Source organism: Grus americana, chromosome 3 (genome assembly GCF_028858705.1).
Source record: "Grus americana isolate bGruAme1 chromosome 3, bGruAme1.mat, whole genome shotgun sequence".
Classification (NCBI taxonomy): Eukaryota; Metazoa; Chordata; class Aves; order Gruiformes; family Gruidae; genus Grus; species Grus americana.
Window position 1 is genome coordinate 92,567,072 of NC_072854.1, and position 14,980 is coordinate 92,582,051.

General features: G+C 38.9%; 1 protein-coding gene across 2 annotated transcripts in view; it reads left to right on the forward strand.

The window, feature by feature from the left end:
• The window catches only part of ZFAND3 (zinc finger AN1-type containing 3), a 139,583-nt gene that overhangs the window by 93,575 nt on the left and 31,028 nt on the right, over positions 1–14,980 (forward strand). For both annotated transcript variants that reach the window (XM_054819505.1, XM_054819506.1), the window contains one exon: positions 8,755–8,820. In XM_054819505.1, coding sequence (XP_054675480.1) covers positions 8,755–8,820 — 66 coding nt within the window. The remainder of the gene's footprint in view (positions 1–8,754; positions 8,821–14,980) is intronic.

A 14,980-nucleotide genomic window follows, 5' to 3' on the forward strand; every position in this document is an offset into this window, starting at 1 on the left:
AATTGCGGTAATTCACCAGAAATCAATGCATGGGATCATTATGCTAATCCCTATCAAAGCGTGGAAAGATTGGAGTACTCCGGAAGGATTCTCATGGTGCGTTCCACTCCCTTCTCTTCCCTTTCGAGCTTTTGAGAAGAGTCTCACTTCAAGGCATTTGCTATTGTACTTGAGTCCATAGGGTAAACAGATTGGACAGTCTTGCAGCAAGTCCTTTAGGCAATTAACAAATGCCATTCATGTTATGACAACTGAAGAGAATCTTAGAAATCTCATGTGGTAAGATTCATGAAAGGGAATTTTTTGTGTCAGAGAAAGGGGGTTTTTTTTGTACTCGTTTTCAGGTAGCTGTTTCCTTTTTTTAACACAAAATGATGACGTAGGAGGAAAGTTCCTTGGACTGGATTTTGCAGGAGTTCAATTTGACAACGTACAAGTATTTCTGCCTTGTTATGTTACTGTTTTGATTTTCTGTGAGAGTTGCGTTTCCATTCCTGAGTGTCCTATGTACACAACCAGGTCATAGTGACTTTCCATCTCCTGCCACCCTCAGTTCTTGAACAATCGCCTACCTCAGTGACTGCTTTGCTGTTTAATGTCTCTCCCCCTAGTAGATGAAAGGTAGTTCTCACAGTTACAGTCAAAAAAACGTGTTGAAGATTTATGCTGAGAGAGTGTGATGCAAGCTTCAGGACTTTTTTTTTTTTTCCTCCTTCACATTTTTTTATGTTAAAAAACTTTTGTTTTTGTGAAGTATTACTCAGCACCAATTTAAAAAAAAAAAGCTGTTGCACTTTAGGGGGTGGAAAAACATTCTAAGAATTTTTTTTTTTTTTCCCCCTCCCACATATGCTTCTTGAGTTGCCTTTTTCTATCCAGAACCTTCAGGTCTCATCAGTTGCAGTAAGTTTTCTGAAATAAACTTTTGTAAACAAGGAGTACATTGGTATTGGTATAGGTTTACTAAGTCTCGATTTGTATGGAATTTAATAATCTGTTTCTTAACAGATGGTTAAACTTTTGTTCTGCTGCTGCTTTATGTGCGGATGTTTCCCTGTTCAAGTTTTTGTATAGTTTTCATCTATTCTCATTTTTTCCTTCCATCCCCTCTCTTTATGTAGGAGGTCCTAATGGTAGTTATGTCAGTGTCAGTCACCGTATGAGCTGGTGGCTCAGGCAAAGATTTCCTTTTCTTAGTGGGCGGGCAGGGGTTTTGTTTATTTTTAACATACGGGGAAAAAAGGATTTGATAATGGCATTCACTTCTCTCTCTCTCTCCCTACCTCCATCCACCAGCACTCTTTAAAAAAAATTAGCTTATTAAGGAAGGTTCTATGTATTTTGATAAAGAAAAGGTCATGCTGCACATGGAATAATTTTGCTTAGTTTCAGGCCTTCATTGCTTTCTTTGGGGCTGTCACATTATTTTTCTGTGACTATATGAGTAGACCTGATGCTGTGCAGGTTTAAAACTAACTGTGTTGTTATGTGACAGGAGAAATGTCAGTGCGAACAACTCTGACTCTGGCAGCTGGATCAGATTTGATATTTCAGTAGTTCTTAGCTTTGGTTGACATGATTTTATTTTAATTATATGCTTAACTCTTCCTGGCCTCCTTGAATTAGCAAGAACCACAATTGAAAAAGGACAAAAGGAATATCTGATGTTTCTAGAACAGTTAAATGCTCTACATTTCTACATTGAAGACTTTATAAGAGGATACACAAAAATGTGAGATATTGCTGTAATTGTCAGAAAATACACTGGAGATTTCAGCCCAGAAAGGTGGTGATGATCACTGACCATACCTTACCTCTGAATTTTAGATGCCTAAATGTGAATTTTCAGGACTGAATGCCTTTAAATTTTGGCTCCAGAATTTGAATTGTTTATGTTTAAAAAATCCTTAGTTTATGTCAAACACTTAAATTTGCAAGACAAGTTTGAAGAATGCTTTAAAACATTGTTCTATTAAGCATTTGCATGTGCTGCAAGTACTGAAATAGCCCCAATTACGAAATTATTTTGGTGAACTTACTTTATGTACATAAAGCACACTACATCTGAGACAGACATGCACCAGGCTTCTGTAAAAGATCTCTGGCAGAAAGGTGAAAGATTGTTTTTTCTACTGCACCTCTTGGATGTTTGTACTCTGAATTTCATGGCTTGTTGAAGCATGACTGGGTAAAAAGCCACATAGACTATAATACTAGAAAAGTAATGATATTTTTTCTGTCTTTGGAATAATAAAAAAAAATCTTACATCAGTTTTTTCAACGTAACCTTATGAAAAAATGGATAAACAAGGGCATCTTTTGTTTTCTTTTTGTCGAATGGCCTTCTCTCTGACACTATGCAAAAGGTTTCTACCAATTTATGACGACTTCACAGTTTTTGCATTTTGCCTGGGTTTGTCAGCAGAGATGACAGCTTTTCCTATGTATGCTCTGAAAATACTTCATATATTGAATTATTGTCGTGATATCCTTAATTGCGTTTTTTGCCTTTTAAATAAGGACAGTGATTTCTAAAATGACAGTTGCTCATATATGCTGTCCATTGTATGCTTTTCGCAATGGTCTGGCTTTGAGAATTCAGTCGCTCATTGCAGTAAGAATCAGTGTTGTACAGCCTATCTTCTTTTTGAATTCTGGCTATGGGTAACTTTATTTTCTGGCTCATCCTTGGCTGGAAGTTATATGCATACCCACTTCTATAAAGTATTAAATGTATAAGCAGACCAATCTGGCTGCCTATTTTTGTCTTAATTGTCATAGATGGTTGTAGAAAATAATTTGCTTTGTTGCTAACTTGATTTATTCTGATACTGATCTGTAGGTTTTTCTCTGATCCAAAAGAATGCAGTAACTGTTAAAATTATGCTGAGCTACAAAACTAGCCTACCTGACCCACATGATTTAATATTGCAATTAAACTTGTACCCAAACATAACTGAGAAAGCTGCAGCTAGGTGATGATGAATAATTACAATTTTCCTTATCAACTCACAAGATTGTCATGTGTTCTTTCTTTCTTGCACTTAATTTTGTGGGCTTTGTGTGAGACTAAGTGGGGATACACCTGTAATATAGAATATGAACATGGCTGGTTTTTGATATTACAGTCATCTTTGGATTTCTGTGCCACAGAATAAGAACTAGTTATTTTCTCAGGCTTTTTATTAGGTTAGATAATAGTAGGAGGTGTTTTACATCTTCAGATAGGTTTTTAGCCTTGTTTACATTAGATGCTATGTACAAATAGCCTTTTGGTACTGTTTTTGATGTTAAAATTCACAGTAACTCAGTTTTTCATTTGGACTATCATCAAACCTGGATTTTAACTATCACGAAATGTGCGCTTTTTTTTTTTTTTAGCATCAATGCAAACACTTTTTCTCCGGGAATTTGCAAGAATGCTTTCAAATATAAAACCATAATGAGTTGTGGGCTGTTTGAGTTGTCTTTTGAGAAATGCCAGAACAGAACATACAGGCAGTTAGAAATTTGAACAAAATGGTGTCTAGTAGCAGTGTCGCCTTCATCATCATTTCATGGCATGAGGATCTTTCTGTAAGTTTAAGTCTCATCCCTACAGTCCCAATTTCATTTAAAGAACACTTCTGGTTCTTCTGACATCTTAAGCAAAGATCTGGTGTGTAGATTTATGAAATAAGCACTTCTTTCCACGTCTGTGGCATGGTAATTTTGAAACATAATGAAGACTAGCAGAATAGTAGCACTGTTAATTGTTCACTCTGATTTATAGTCGCTTCACACTGCAGAGTAGACAGTGTATCCTAGGGTCCCATTTATTAAAGTGAAAGGACCCCATAGAATATGAAACAGAAACACAGTCACATAAGAAAAATGTGGGTTAGAGCTGCACGGCTATCAAGGTTACATAAAAATTATTTGTAAAAATATAATTTAACTACTGGGTTCAAAAGCACATTTTTACACTTCACCTTGCACCTATAAAGTAGGAAAGTGTCGTGTCTATTTTACAAATGAGGAAACTGAGGAAAAGCAGGTAACGGTGTGAGACAATAGCAGGGGAAAAAGTGAAATCTGAGTCCTGCCTCTGTTTACTTCCTTAGAGTTGTTAAATGTACCAGCTGTTCAGCACCAGCAAGGAGCCCAGGTTTCACTTCCTTCTCCAAAAGCTGCATGTAGATAAGAATCCACAAAAGTAAATAATGGTAGATATGCAAAATTTAATAATTTAAAAAGTATGTGTTTGTATGTGATACAATCCACTTACCTGTTCAGTAATGACATAAGTTACCATGCAGCTTGCCCATTCTGCAGCCAACAAGCCGTTCTTAAGTGCTGTAAAGTTCTTTTGCTTTTTTCCTTTAAAGAGAGTGTACTCTGCACAGCCCGAATCCAGAGATTTATGTTTCCATTTGTTTATGTATTGGTGTTTGTAATCGATGACTGTTTTCAAACTCAGTTGTGTAGAGTAGTTAGACCGTATCGCTACCGATTCAGGAAACGCACAACTAGATTACTGGTTTGGACAGGTTTCCAAAGGTGGGTTCTTTCCTTATTGCAGATAGCCATGAAATTCTCCCCGTCCTGGCTATAACACTGCTATCCAAGGAAGTTGCCTTCTTCCAGCCCGTTGCGTGCGGGTGTTGCTGTGCTTTTCCTGGGAAGGAACCATCACAGTACCGAGAGCTCCAAGCAGTGTTTGGGTGCACTTATGTCACTCAGATTAAGTGCTACTGAGCTGCAGGCTCCTTTGCTTACTTTTCACGTTTGTTCCTTAATCTGGCTCGCAGTTTTTGTGTTGCCTGTAATCATTTCAGTGTGTTATTGTAATCTTAGGCTTTGTACTCCTGTACCAGCTTGGTTTCACTCCATTCTGCATCTCTACTCAGTAAGTGCTTCTGTGTGCTGTCCAAATACACCTGAGCAGTATGCTGGGTTCAAACTTAGCACTTCCTTGAACAGCAAGAAGAGAGGCATTCCCCTGGTACTTCCCTTTTTCCTGCGCAGGAAGTTCTGACTGAGCGGAGTCACTTCACTTTACAAAAGAGTTCAGGCAGGGGAAACAAGAAGTTACCCTGAGTCAAGGTATGTCCTGCAGGGCAGGTGCTACGTGGCAATTGTTACCGTCTTTCAGGAAGGGAGGTGAACAATGCAGAAAGCTGTTCAACAGGTCAGTTTAAACATATAGAAATTATAATTGTCTATAATAGTAAACAATAACAATACTAACATGTATGTATAAATATAAGTAATACCTAAAATTTTACTACTTTAGAGAGTTAGAGAAACAGGGTTTGAACCTGTTTTTCCAAATTGATATATTTAGAGTACAGGTAACAGTAAGTTACAGAAGAGTAGGGGTATCAGAAGCCAAAACTAGCAGCTAAATTAACAAGACCTTTTGTTTTAATGCATAATAATGTTGAAGTTAAAGGATCTTGTTTTGTCCTTTGTTAATTCTGTTTTGAATTTGCAAGCTCGGTGATTCTCACAATTATCCTATTTTCTTTGGTAGCTTTTAGTATTTTTGCATTTTTAATCGTCTTCTCTTGGGATTACATTATTGCTGGGCAGTGGCTACTTTTGTTTGGAAGTGGAGTTGCAAATGCCAGAAGCCATAGACTGGAAAAAGATAGGAGCAGAAGCTATTGTTTAATCTGTTAATTGGATATAGAGTAGAAAGATATCTTTATTCTTCCATTTTAATCTCTTGTTTGTGCTGAGAAAAAATAGCGGTCGGCAGCCCTGTGGGTCACGTTAGAAGCTAGACATGTGTGGCCTTTCACTGTGCACTGAAGTGTTTTATGTACCACAGTTAAATTCCCTTGCAACACTTTATTTTTTTGGGGTATGGAGGTGCAGATATATCCTGAATCGTGCTAAGTAATAAGCCTCCCTTTGTGTATCACCAATGACTGGTGGTCTGCTGTTACCTGACTTCTTTTTTCTTTCATGCAGAATTTCTATCAAAGCTGTGGGAAATATGCTGCCCTGTTTCCAGTCGTACAAAGATGCCTGCATTAGCTGTTATGTGTACCAAAAGAGTCAATGTAATGACTTCCACCTAGAATTGCACAGCCAAGCCCATACTATGTAGTATTGAATTATGCATGACATTTTTAATGGTGGAACAAAAACAGTAGCAGAAGGAGGTGCTGCAGAGGACACGCAGCCTATGCTGGTGATTAGGCACTGGCGTACGTGCATGCAGATCCCAAGATATTCTTTGTTGAAATTCTGGTGCTGTGCTATACAAATCAAAGCAATATGAAAGTAATACCTAATGAGGGAAGATTAAATAAAAGAAAAACTCTGACACAGGGAGGTGCAGAATACATACCAACTTATTGTACTTTAGAGAGTGAGAATAAAGAACTTGTGTTTAGTTGGATGCTGAAAGTATCAACTAGTGTAAATATTTACTGTACACTAATTGCAAGGATTAGTCTTATTTGATAGTCCGCAGCGATGATGCCTGTCAATGTCTATTCAGTGAAAACTGGGAGAATGTAACTAAAATTATTTAAAGAGGAGCTGCTGCATCTTAAGAGGCAGCTGTGATCTAAAGTCAGTTCATTGAAATTTCATACCCTGCTGTATATATTTTGATATATTCCATACCCTGTTCCATATATTGTTTACTTAAGTTCTATACTGAAATGAAATACTGTATACCTGGTCTTTGGCAGTCAAAACTGACTTAACAGACCTGCTGTGTAATTTTTTTTTTTTTTTTTTTTACTATCTAAAAGGTTTCAATAGAAAACTTGTTAAGGGTTCTGTTGCAGTATTGATTTTCTTCCCAAATGCACCGAAGCCTAGACTAGGTGTTTTTGCAGCCTTTTACAATGGCATGACTAACATTGATCAAGCTGATATTTTCATGTTTTATATTCTAGCCTAGAAAAAGATATGTTGTGAAAAATGGTTTGAGCTTACTTGACCGCTTCTGTTGCAAAGCAATAGTTGTTGCTTGCCAATGCTGTCATGCCTGGAATGGGCACCAGTGTGGTGATAGCTTGATCCGCCCATCCGGGATATTTTCCTGTTGGCCAGGGCAGGCATCTGCCCCGCGCTTCCCAGCCCTCCTCACCACAATGGCAAGCTTGGCTCTTCCCGTATGCGGACTGGACTCTGCAGAGAGGTCCCCGGCACTGCCCTCCGCTTACCTGTGGACTTCAGCCATTTCTCACCAGCTCCCTCCTAACCAGCCTGCAAAATCAGCCATCCCTCACGATGCTGTCTCTAACTTCTGCCAGCTGCTGATGGAGCCGCCTGTCGCACACAGCCGGTTCCTAGGTCGTGTTGGGTAGTTTCCCGTGTCCGGTTCGCTTCCCTTAACCGCAGGCCAGGGCCTAGTGAATGCCATGGGGTTTTGTAACCACCACTTTAAAGATCACCTGTTGCACAGTTGTGAAACGGTGTATGTTGCCGGAGGGACTTCTGGGGAGAACAGAAGTTTATCGGTCCTCTGGAAAACTGGAAGCATCAAACTTGTGAGATCTTTGCTCTTTGAAATCAAAGGCACTGAAATAATTCCTTCACATCTTTCCTTCCCAGTTGGCAGAAGTTTCTTTTTGTTCTCGTTGTGTTACAGTGCTATGAGTTTTACGGGGTGGCGAAGTCACCCAAGACCTGGTACTTACTGAAAAATAAAAAAGAAAAAAAAAAACCAAACTTGAAGGGGGAGCATCTGGGAGAGAAGCAAAAAGAAATAAACAGTTTACTACCAGTCCAGACTTGAAAATATTTGAAGAGAGAGAAACATTGCCAAAGCCACACTGCTGCTTTCCAGATATGCAAAGACTGAAGGAAAAAGAAGAGGGAAAGTATTTTTCAGGGGGTGGCGACCTATGTTAAAGCTGATCCTGTCATACTAAGCTCTGTTGTGTTGCCAGCAGTCCAGCGCAAACTTGATTATTGGTATTTTGATAGCCAAACTCTACTAGATCTAACTTAATTTCAGGCTTTCTAGCATCATCCAATTTATAATATCTAATTATCAAAGCTATGATGTGTTATTGCTACCAGTAATGCTACTGTCAATTCGCCTTGGCATCATTATGTAGGTTGTATTTTTATTTATTTATTTTTACTGCAAGTTGCTGAATAGACTCAATTGGTTGCTACTTTAACAAGATCTCTGGAGAACTCTTCAAAGATGATGCATGTTAAGAAAAAGCCAGAAAGCAATTTACTATCAAGTGGATACCAGATGAGTGGGCAAGAGTTCAGAGTTCAACAAAAACCCACCTGAAAACGTGGGAAGAGTTTGTTAGCATATGCTCATGCCACACTTTGAAAACATAATGAGAACAAGATAAGAGGCAAAGTCCTTATCTCACAGGAGTCCGTGACAAGATTTCTGTTAACATGAGGGAAGCGATCGCTTTGTCTCCTGTGTTGCTTGTGGGTTAGATAGATATATTTCTAGCTCTGTTCCAACATAAACAGCACCATTGTCAACACTGGAAAAATTGTGACTACGGTGTATATTTTCCTAAAACTGCCCCTTGAAATATTTCAAAAGTGTAACGTAACTTGTCTTTTTTTCCCCCCAACTTCTCATCTATTTTTTCAGCACAAGACGTATTTGGATTTGACTGTGAAGGACAGAATAGTAGACTATCGCCATATTTGCTTTCCAAAGACAAGTGCTCCTCAGCGTTTTATATTCCTAAGTATAATCTTAGTGTGGTTGTAAACGTTAACTATAGGTGGTATTTTGAGACATATGATCTTCTCTGTTTCCAGGTGGGCCATGCACAGGTACAGCTCATGCCTCGTTAACCACACCTACCAAAAGATCTTGCGACTCAGGTATGTGTTTTGTGGGGGTTGGGGAATTAGATTTTGCATGATATATAGCTCTATGGCTATAGTTTAGTAATCAAGGGTAGTAATGGTATCTGGTGTATGCCAAATTAAAATAAATGCTGTTCCTTTGCTGTCAGAAACGTGTATGTATAAAAGGATTTGTATGGCAGATAATTCATCTTAGAGTCCTCTTAATCATAATTCCATAAATATATTATGTTTTCAGTTCATCTTTGTAAACATAACAAATACAGGAGTAATTGGTTTGATTTAAGTCTAATGAGAGTGATATTGTTCTGGAAATTTCCCCTTTAAATGCAAAGTATTGAGTAGAAAACTGTTCGGAGTATATTGACTTTACTTTCCCTGATGGAACATGCCGTATAGACAGCTGATATTTGCATTGAGACTAAATTTTACCTGCTTTGGGTCCTTTCGATGACTTTGTTTCTACATGGAGGGTATAGTTGAATAATCTCTCACAGAGCTGGTGTTATTAGTGACACGTGAGGTCATTGCCAGGCTGAAGTTGCTGCTTCTGCAGCAGGTCTGTCACGAAGAATCACGTGAGCACTCATTCAGGCAGGCAGCCAAGTTGCCCGCATTGGCTCGGATCTTCTTCAGACTTTGGTTTTGCAGTGGAGTCAGGAGAGCTTGTCTGATCCTTTCCATCAGCACCACTGTGGGAAGCCGTAACCTCCTGTGGGGAGGCAGTGGCAGGCATCTAGGTAGTGGTAATGTTCTAGCAGTCTCTTGTTTCCAAAATAATTTGTGTCTATATTTGCATTTCTGTACAAATTTAGCTGTATGGAGTGTGCAGAAAGGAAGGTTATTCCTGTCTAAGGGCTCTTACTCTTTCAGGAGATAAAGGTAAATTTCCTCCGAAGTCATTCTTTCAAAAAGCGTTTCAAGTTAGTGCGTGTTTAGCTGAACCGTAGTTATTCCATGTGTGCATGTTGTTAGCTTGCAACAAATGTGTGATGATGCAAGTTGGCTTGTTCTGCAGTGAAGCAAGGTTAAAGAGAAGCTGCGTTACCTTGCACTCTGTGCAGGTGTAGAGCTCTCAAGCGATGCCTGGTCATCTGTGACAACTCTGTGAGTATTGTTTGCCAAAGAACCTGCTAGATTTGGCACTGGAACATTCTGGATCCAGCTTCTCCAGGAGCTGAAGACAGGATTTTCTTTTCTATGTAGCCATGGAGGGGTGTACCTAAACAAGAAGGAGTGTTTGCCCCTGTATCCCTTGCCAACTAATCTGCTTTGCTCGTGGCATTGTTAAATTGTATTTTCTTTATAAGTTAGTTGTTGTAATGTTCAACTCTGGTTTTCATTGCAGGGTAATTTAAAAGCTTTCTATGATGCGATAGATACTGAAAACTGAGAGTACCCTATGAATATTTAAAAAAATGTGCTTGTGATTAGCAAAAAGGCAAGTAAGTCCACTATTTGGAGTGTCAAATGGCAACAGTAAAAGCTGTTTAGAATAAAAGCAGATGAAGATACTAGACATGTTGAAAAATATCCATTAAATGGTTGGCTAACTTTTGCTCAGTAGTTCTTTTATTTTCGGTTTATGCTAATGTTTGGTCCCTACATGCTTGTATGTTAATTATTTGGTGTGTTTAGCAAGGAAATAAGGAGATCTTAATTTAATGGCACAAGTTTCATCTTCAGTCAGTTAAACCTAATGATTTTATATTACCTCATTTTCCCCCAATGTTTTTTACATTATTTGCTCAGTGATCTGCATATTTTGTTTGTAGTCCCTTATGCTAAGGGACTACAGGACTTACAGTTTTCTTCTCCAGAGCTTGAATTTTCAGCAAACTTTTTGTTTTTAAAATAAATTACCATGTTTTCAAAATCAGATGAATATGCAAATTGACAAGAAAACATTGGCTACAAAATATTACCCAGAAATGGTGTGACATCTTCAGGCATAAGCAGCAGACTACATAGGTGAATATTTCATACTACATTCACTTCAGCTTAGTGTCCCTTCCTAGGAAGCTATTTCAGTGATACAAGCAATATTTGTCAATACTACACTTTGCATATAAGTCTCATTTCTGTAAGTATTCTACATTTCTTCTGCTTGCAAGAGCTTTGAAGGAAGAATGTTTTGGTGGAATTAAACTGTGTAAGTTTTTTCCCCCCTTCAAACATAGTTTTTCCCTAAAGTCTGCCATATATCAGTATTTGAGACAGAAAATTAGAAATTTGACCTACTTATGTTGTATGCAGGTTCCCATCAGGAGGATATTAAGGAAGACATAAACCTTTCATATTTTATTAGCATTAATGTAACCATTGAAGAAAGATCAAAACAATAAATCTGCCAAGACACAGGAAAAGTTCTTGTACAAAAAGAAGAGTTTTTACCTCATACGCTTGTCAACTTGCATGCTGTAGGAGCTGTTCAGATAAAAAATTGTAGTATGACACCAAATAGTACGTTTTTTCCTCCTCCTGTTCACCAGAATCATCTCTGGTAAAAAGTATTTCTATTCCAAAGTGTGCCCATAGGACAAGGATTATAATGAAAAGAATGAATAAAGCTTTGCAATCATTAGTTTGGATGATGCCTCAAAGGTTTTTGAGAGCCAACGGTCTGAAGATTTTGTAGGAAAAAAGATGGGATTATGTGGCCTAGGGTATAGCTGCTTATGTATTTTGATTTGTTTCTTAATGGTTAGGTAATGTTACGATTGATGGCATATACTGTGAGGCTTTTTCTACTCAGTAGGGCATCCAGATCCCATTTATAGTGGGTGCCCATGCCGTGAACGTGCAGTACTGATTGACATAGTACTCTTTCTACTGTACAACTTAAAGATGATTTAATACGCAATTCTAAACAGCCAGATTTTAAAACATTTTGATGCAGCTTAAAGAAACCTGGAAAAAATCAGTGGAGCTGTGTGAGTGCATTCAGTTAATTTTTAATTGTGTGGTAGAGAAGGTAGTAGAAACAGGCAGATAAAATGCAGTAATGATGCAATCAATTCATACATTACATCCATAAAATTGGTGAGTTTTTAAGTACTTTATTTCTCAGTAGCAGTAAGCAATGGGAAATGTGCATCTTTAATATTCTGTGTAATTATATGTGCAGATAGCTCACATTTTATGAGGATATCTGTCCTAGCTGGGTGTGGTGGTATTTTTATTGTGCGAGATTACAGTATCTATCTCATTGCTCTATGCTTTTTTCTAGTTTAAAATGTGAGTCTGGAAGATGCAAATAATTCTTCCACTGCTTGAGCAAAGCAGTTAAGCAGGTGTGGGGTCCTTTTTGTGGTTTTGGGTTTATTGATGTTCTTATACTAAGGTGTGTGCTTGATTGTAGCAGTGCCAGAAATCTAACTCCTTTGGGGCTGAACCTGTACAATGGAGAGGACAGCCTTTTCAGAGTTAGAGGAAGAGCAGGTTGTGGAAATAAAAGTACACAAACTTTCAGCCAGGGCCAAAACCAAGAAACCATTACTTTTTTGTATGATCATTTTTTCTCAATCTTTGTGTCGAGTAAGGACAAAAAGACCTGGTACATCATTAATTAGGTTTTTTTAATTGCTCTGAAGTGTTAAGCTCCTGAGCAAAAAAATACACAAAAGATTATTGAAGGGGGTTTATAACACTAAAACAACTTTGAGGTGTGTTTTTCGTTGGTGTTCCAAGGGACTTTTAAGGTATTCTTTAGTGTTTGACTTCTGGAGGGCATTGTGTTAGAAATCCAACCTTCTTGGAGCTCTCTCACCGACAGGAAAGTGATGATAGAACAGCCTTCGAGCAGCATAATATATCACCCAGCCCTGGCAATAATAGTGCCCATTAGGGACGCTCTTTTTTTTTTTTTTCTTTTTTTTTCTGCCTTGCTCAGTTTCCAGCTGTACTAATAGAACAGCGCATCAAGCAAGGCTGTAAATAAAAGTTATAACCTAATAGGTGGGCGCTGAAGTGGAACGGACAGGAGCTGAAGCATGGAGGCCTTATTACTGCTCATCAGCAATTATAAACAGGATAAAGTGGCTGGGACTTGCACGGATGCAGCAAGAGCTAATAGAGGCTGGGAGATGACACTGTAACATGATCAGATGATGTATGTTGATGGGTTTTTACTATCTCATCTTATTGCCTATTTCTGTGATGTGTTGTGTTATCTGTTCTGTGCTTCCATATCTATCTGGATGGACAGATTGGATTCCTCTCCTGCTCAAAGGTGCTGGAGCACATATACTCAAGCTTGCTTTTTTGCAGATATACTTTGCATTAGTTGCCAGTACTGGTTATCTAAGAGCCTTCTCAAAGTGTTATGATTACTGTAGATTAAAATCCTCCTAATGGTAAGGATCATAATAGTCGTATCTCTAAACAAATTTGAGGACTTGCTGCAATTGCAAGATTTATTTTCACTCTCACCTTGCTCAACTTTACAAAATCTCCCCCATTCATTAAGAAGAGTGGATATGGTCACCTGGACTATCTTTTACACTAAATGCATCCCATGCATTTTAGACTAAACGTGTTATAACCAGTGTGGCTGGAGAATCCAAAGAGATGGGCTTGAGGTCAATATATCAAAAAGTTTGTTAAAAGTCAGCCATAGCTGTGATGATCTCTGCCTCTGAGTTATAAAAACTTTAGCTGTTCCTGGGAAGGTTTTTAAGAGCTTGTTAGCACACAGTAATTGGTAATATTCAGAAAAAAGTCTTTCTTGATCTTTTATCTGTCACAGAGTGTCTAGCACATTTCTGTGCTACACATCTTAAATCATCTCTTTACTAAACCATAGTGGAAAAAAATGCCTTGAAATTTAGCCTGTACTTGCTTTAATCTAAAGAGAAGTTTTGCAAGCATCTTCATAGTTCATACATTAATCACTCATGCTGTTTACTTCTGAAGAGAATTTTCTTCTGAGTACTGGAAAAAATGCAACATTCGGAAATGAAAAGGTGTGCAGCGGCATGAGGGCATGTGAAAACAGTGACTCCTATCCTTGTCTATTCAGTACAGCCAGGATAAAATAAATAGATTATTTTTCTATCATCTTATGACATTAGGACAGGAATACTTGCATCTGCCTGTGTTAAAGTACACTAAGCTGAGATGAATGGGAACTCATCCTTTTCATAGCCGGTATTTCTTTGAAATTAACTTTCATACTTACTGGTTCCCAGGTGTTCCTTTCCTTTGCCTAGAAAGCTAGATAGTTGAAGTGGCCAAAGGGACAAAAAACGTAATGTGACTGTGGAAGCCCTATTTCACATGCTGTGTAGATGAATTAGAAACACCTACAGTGTTTTGAAGATGTTTATAGAATGTGCTAGTAATTCCTACTTAGGAATAACTCCTTTTTCTAATTAATCACCATTCATGAAAGGCTTTCTGGTCTTAAGAAATAAAATTGCTGTTAGGGAGCAGGATAAGTAGATGAATATGATAATTTATATCAACATAGAATGGTTTGGGTTGGAAGGGACCTTAAAGATCATCTAGTTCCAATCCCCCTGCAGGGACACCCTCCACTAGACCAGGTTGCCCAAAGCCCCATCCAGCCTGGCCTTGAACACTTCCAGGGAGGGGGCATCCACAGCTTCTCTGGGCAACCTGTTCCAGTGCCTCTGGCCTGGAGTGACCCTAGTGACCATCACAGTAAAGAATTTCTTCCTAATATCTAAATCACCCCTCCTTCAGCTTAAAGCCATTACCCCTTGTCTTATCACTCCAGGCCCTTGTCAACAGTCCCTCTCCAGCTTTCCTGTAGGCCCCTTCAGGTACTGGAAGGCTGCTATGAGGTCTCACCAGAGCCTTCTCTTCTACAGGCTCAACAAGGCCAACTCTCTCAGCCTGTCTGCACAGGGGAGGTGCTCCAACCCTCTGATCAGCTTTGTGGCCCTCCTCTGGACTCGCTCCAACAGCTCCATGTCCTTCTTATGTTGGGGCCCCCAGAGGTGGATGCAGTACTCCAAGTGGGGTCTTACAAGAGTGGAGTAGAGGGGCAGGATCACCTCCCTCGACCTGCTGGTCACGCTGCTTTTGATGCAGCCCAGGATATGGTTTGCTTTCTGGGCTACGAGCGCACATGGTCAGCTCATGTTGAGCTGCTTGTCCGCCAACACCCCCAAGTCCTTCTCCTTAGGGCTGCTCTCAATCCATTCTCCAC